The 5,228-nt window shown below is 35.9% G+C and overlaps 3 protein-coding genes across 5 annotated transcripts; 1 reads left to right on the top strand and 2 right to left on the bottom strand.

The window, feature by feature from the left end:
• Positions 1-6: 6 nt before the first annotated feature.
• LOC111785476 (beta-galactosidase-like) lies at positions 7-1,125 on the bottom strand (the record flags this gene model as incomplete). Its single annotated transcript, XM_023665871.1, has 1 exon — positions 7-1,125. A coding segment is annotated over exon 1 (1,119 nt), but the record flags the coding sequence as incomplete, so codon positions are not given.
• Positions 1,126-1,656: 531 nt separating this feature from the next.
• LOC111785478 lies at positions 1,657-3,872 on the top strand. 3 transcript variants are annotated; one of them, XM_023665874.1, is made up of 7 exons: positions 1,657-1,912; positions 1,981-2,042; positions 2,149-2,232; positions 2,459-2,513; positions 2,827-2,962; positions 3,541-3,591; positions 3,670-3,872. In XM_023665874.1, the coding sequence occupies exons 1-7, from the start codon at positions 1,801-1,803 to the stop codon at positions 3,767-3,769; spliced, it is 600 nt and encodes a 199-aa protein (XP_023521642.1). In that variant the 5' UTR covers positions 1,657-1,800; the 3' UTR covers positions 3,770-3,872. The 3 variants fall into 3 exon arrangements, with proteins under 3 accessions (XP_023521642.1, XP_023521641.1, XP_023521643.1); XM_023665873.1 differs by having other exon boundaries at positions 1,981-2,232; XM_023665875.1 differs by lacking the exon at positions 2,149-2,232.
• A 13-nt stretch (positions 3,873-3,885) lies between these two features.
• LOC111785480 (60S ribosomal protein L31-like) lies at positions 3,886-4,442 on the bottom strand. Its single transcript, XM_023665876.1, has one exon. The coding sequence runs from the start codon at positions 4,425-4,427 to the stop codon at positions 4,122-4,124; it is 306 nt and encodes a 101-aa protein (XP_023521644.1). The 5' UTR covers positions 4,428-4,442; the 3' UTR covers positions 3,886-4,121.
• Positions 4,443-5,228: the final 786 nt, after the last annotated feature.

Here is a 5,228-nt window from a genome sequence, read left to right on the forward strand (position 1 = left end):
AAAACAAAACCTACCCCCTGTTGTTGGGTTCGAGAATGTCGTTAAGGTCACAGAGCTACTAATGTTTCGGTCCGAGCGAGTGCTGCTAGTCAGAATCTTCTCTCCAAGTTTAATTGATGCGTGAAGTTGTTTGAGATGTCCCCATTTAGGTTGATTCAAGTTTCCATATTCATCGATAGGGGCGTCGTAATCATAAGACGTAGTGATGAATGGACCTCCCGATGTTCTTCCAAAGTTGGTACCTCCATGATACATATAATAATTGTTAAGCACGCCACCAAATTGAAAAAATTTGGCCACAGAAAATGCTACATCTTCTGCAGTTCTATGAGGGTCTTTCTCGCCCCATTTCTTGAACCATCCCACCCAATTTTCAGTAAACATTTTCGGGCTCTTCGGGTTATTAGGAGTGAAGTTATCACAATAGAATCCGTTGCATGTATTAATCATAGGTTGTGGGGCATCGCTTTGTTGACACATAATCCATGGAACACCAATATTGAGAGATTCAGCCATTTGAGCACACCAATTGATATATGTTTTTCCTGCATCTCCGTACGGTGTCATCACGTTTCCATACTCATTCTCAATTTGAGCTATAATTATTGGCCCTCCTTGTGTTGCAAAAAGGTTGGCTTGTTTACACATATTCACTATCTTTGTCGTGAAAGTTTGCATTTCATTCTTATAAACTTTATTGTCTGTTCGAAATTCAATTCCCGGCATATTGTGCAACCATACTGGAAAACCTCCATAGTTCCATTCAGCACACACGTAGGGACCAATTCTCATCAGAACATAAAGTCCCGCATCATGAATAAGTTGGAAGAATTTGATAAAATCTAGATTTCCAGAGAAATCATATTTTTGTCGTTGAGGCTCATGACGATCCCAAAAAATGTATGTCTCGATTGCATCAAGTCCACCATCTTTAGCTTTTTTAATAAGATCAGGCCACATTGCATCGGTACTACGTGGATAATGGATTGAACCTGAGAAGATAATGCGTCGTTCGCCATTGATAATGATGGCATTTGAATCATAGGTAACACTATTTCCCGTACAAAAAGATAAACCAGATAAAATTACAAAGAGACAAAGAACAAGCGATCCAAGATTAAACATCTTTACACTGTTTATTAGTTTGTGTTAATGGAAGTGTTTATATAGGGAAATATGGTGATAAGATGAGAGTTCTTTTAGAACCTATATTTGCTCTCAAGTTGTCGAGGAATTCTAAAAATAGAAAAAAAGACCATTAATTTCTAAAAATAGAAAGAAAAAAAAAGACAATTAATTTCTAAAAATAGAAAGAAAAAAAAAAACTGTCGAACTTAAATAGCTTATTATCCAATTAAAAAATATTAAATGCAATTAACAAAAATTTAATACGTAAGTGAAAAAGATAAATAAAAATGAGATCACCACTCATTTATAAAATATATTATTAATCAAATTTTAAAAATAAAATAAAATATATTACAGTCGACTCGACTCTTAAAAATCATTAATAATTCAAATTTTTTTAATATTTATAGTGTTAGAACATTTTCACTAATATTATTAATTAATCTTATAAATATGAACGATTTTAATTAATAGATGGATTAAAGAGAAAATATAGTATAAATTTAAGGTAAAATACGGTAATAAACCTAAGGCTAAAGCATGGCATTTGCGTTTCGTGGATGACGATGGCAGAGGCTCAATCTTCAGATTCCCGCTATTGGACTTCAATATTGGCATTCTTCCGCGAAGAGAACGCAGAGCCAGATCGCGGCGTGCGACGTTGAGTTGAAGATGGCTATCAAGAGATTAGGTAGAATTTGGATGAAATCGGGGAAAGATGCGGCGTCGATTCCGTCTCGGGATGATCCGTCCTTCGACGATTTCTGTCCCATTGACAGCCAAGGTAATCGATCCTCTCAGGAGTAGTTTCGCTGGCGTTTTTTAATTTCTTATTCGGTGTTTGATTTACAGTGCAAGAGGAGATGGTTCGTTCGTTTGAAAGGGCAAATGATCAACAGAGTCTTCTATGGAGGGTATCGTATGATTCAGCGGATTTTACTTAATTTTATTTTGTTCTTAAGTGGAGGATTAGGGATTCTCATGTCGATTGTTCTTCTCTGTGGATCGACTGTTCGTCAGACTGTGTTTGCGGCATTTCTTTTTTGCTTTGTGGCTTTTCTTCTTTACTCAATCGTTCAGCAGGTTTCTTCTCCATTTGAACTGGTATGCTAATATTGCTGAGATTTATCGATTTGTCCTGCGATGTATGCCGTTTTGTTGAATTCAATTGTTGTCATGAATTTAAACTTCGTTGAAGAATTTCATTCCAATTTAATTATTTTGGTTCTAAATGCTGCTAGTCACGGGCTCATTGAGTTTATGCTCTTGGCTCCATCGTTTGCATTATACAGATGGGCGACCTTTTATGCTTATTTTTTCCCTTATGCAGCGTTATCATGCTTACTTCATGGAGGATGTTGAATCATGGATGATTATAGCTGCAGGTTTTTCTTACAAATCTATCCATTGCTTTCATTTCAATTCATTTGTAACCGCTCAAGCTTACCGCAAGCGGATATTGTGCTCTTTAAATTTGTCCGTGCTTCCCCTCTAGATTTTTAAGAGGAAGGGTTCTAATAGGGAGAGATTTCCAACCAACGTGGGATCTCACAATCTACTCCCTTTGGAGCCTAGTGTCTGGCTCTGATACCATTTGTAACATCTCAAGGAATATCATAGAAGAGAATTTTATTTTTTATGTTATATATGCTTTCACGCCATGGGATCTTGCTAATGTCAACAGTTGAAATTCTACAGATTGGGTTGCTATTTTAGCGTGTTCATTTTCGATCATTGGGATTGTAAGTAAGTCAAATTACCACCGGCGATGGCTTTGGTGCTCATTCTTTATCAGCATCCTACTCTCAGTTTTCTGGTTATATTTCATGATGAGGTATGGTAAGAAATTTCATAACCTTTTTATCAAAGTCTTGCTACTAAATGAAAGATTATAGGATATGACCTTTGACTCCGCAATTAAAATCTCTCTATTTTCTTCGTTTGTTGTTGGATGCAAAATGCTCTGTTTTGATTGTTATGCCCATTTTCATAGAGGAGAAGTGCATTGTGGAGATTTCATGTTTAGTTCATATATGCATGCAAGTACATGTTGCTAAAATATTCAATAACGAAGTACGGGCTAGATTACAAATTTAGTTTTGGTCGTCCTCTTAACTTTAACGTTCAAGGACCTTTTGAACTTCAACGTTGAAGTTCTACACGAAGATTTTCACTAAAGATGGAAATGGGTTTCAAGGATCTATTGGAGACTTTCAAGAGTCGAGTGACCAAACAAATACAAACCTTCATGCTTATGGACTAAACTTATAATTTAATCTATTCATCTCGAGGCAATAAAAGAACCCATTTCCTCTTCGGATATGTTTCTATATAATGCTTCATTCTTTGATTGATTGCCCTTACAAGGATGAATTTACAGTTTGGAATGTATGTTGTATTTTGATTATGCAGATTGCCTAGGTTTCGATGGGATGTTATCTGGCGACCCTTGGGTCCTCTCAGGTAGTTTCTGGAAATGATAATATGATTATCTCACTTTGGTTATCACCTTTGGAGTTCATACGCTTCAGTTTAATGCAGTGGGACTGGAATCTGTTTGTATGTTGATCATCTGCTGGCCGAATCGTCGGAGGAAATAAGAAAACTTAGAGGTTATATGTATTCTTATAAAGCTACCTGAAAATTGCATGAACCTCGTATAATTCATGCATTTCCTTCCCTGAAGAAACTACATCTGGAGTACATTTTTTGACCCGAACAAGCTCAAGTTTTATAATGATTTACTATCACAGTTCGTCCTTAAAAGAGAAGCAAGTTCAATAGTGAAAGGTAAAATTGATACTACAACGATAACCATTGCAAGCACAACTATAAATTATAAAAAGAAAAGAAAAAAAAAAAGCTGATTCCGCTAGGATTCGAAGTAAAATAAAGAAATGTACCGAAGGATGGGACAATGAAGAACTCAAGTCTTTTACCAAAAATGTTGCCAAAAGGAAATAACTGATAAAGAGGCAAATGGGTATGTGAAATCAATCTTCTTCATCGATGACCTTAGTACCCAATCCTTTCAAACCTTCTGCTGGGATTTCTGCAACGGTAACAAGCGAATACAGTTCTTCCTTTGCATCTTCATCATCGTTCCTCTTGCGTGCAATACGAACCCTAATTCTCCTTGGAACACTTCGAATTCCTCTGCTCCAGATATGCTTGTTCAGTTTCACATCCACCCTGACGTCCTTCGTTCCCATTGCTTTCTCTGCAAACTTCCTTATCTCCTTGATGGCCTTAGGAGCCTTCTTCTTGAAGGTGCTGTCATTTAAAGTTTCAGTAAGCATGAGAACTATATAGTTGTTGTAGACGAATTCGGGATTCAAATTGGATGCGAAAGGGGAAAACGATTGGAATTAGAATGAAGGGGGAAACAAAAAAACATATAAACACAAAAATACTAGACTACAAATTACAAATGAAAAGTTGCGTAGAAACACAGAAGAAACAGCACATAAACCATCCACCAGACCGCTAGTCCAATATTTCACACTGCATAACAAACTTCCCATATTTCATCTTCTTAGTAGTTCCATTGACCTTCTGTCTTATAAACTTGCATAAAAATTCTCCAAAACCTTGCTTTCATTATTCTTATTAATCTCGTCTACATCTTCAATACCCAAAACAGACATTATACTACCAGTGCATTNAATTAGAATGAAGGGGGAAACAAAAAAACATATAAACACAAAAATACTAGACTACAAATTACAAATGAAAAGTTGCGTAGAAACACAGAAGAAACAGCACATAAACCATCCACCAGACCGCTAGTCCAATATTTCACACTGCATAACAAACTTCCCATATTTCATCTTCTTAGTAGTTCCATTGACCTTCTGTCTTATAAACTTGCATAAAAATTCTCCAAAACCTTGCTTTCATTATTCTTATTAATCTCGTCTACATCTTCAATACCCAAAACAGACATTATACTACCAGTGCATTCTACATTTCTTAGATCAGCTGATACGTGTTCTTAATGAAATTCCACGATGAAATTTGTCCTTTATCCCCTAACTCTTATCTTATACAAGCTTCACAATCAACATAGTCTTGATATATGTATACAAATAAACCTTTAA

This window comes from Cucurbita pepo, unplaced genomic scaffold (assembly GCF_002806865.2).
Source record: "Cucurbita pepo subsp. pepo cultivar mu-cu-16 unplaced genomic scaffold, ASM280686v2 Cp4.1_scaffold000503, whole genome shotgun sequence".
Classification (NCBI taxonomy): Eukaryota; Viridiplantae; Streptophyta; class Magnoliopsida; order Cucurbitales; family Cucurbitaceae; genus Cucurbita; species Cucurbita pepo.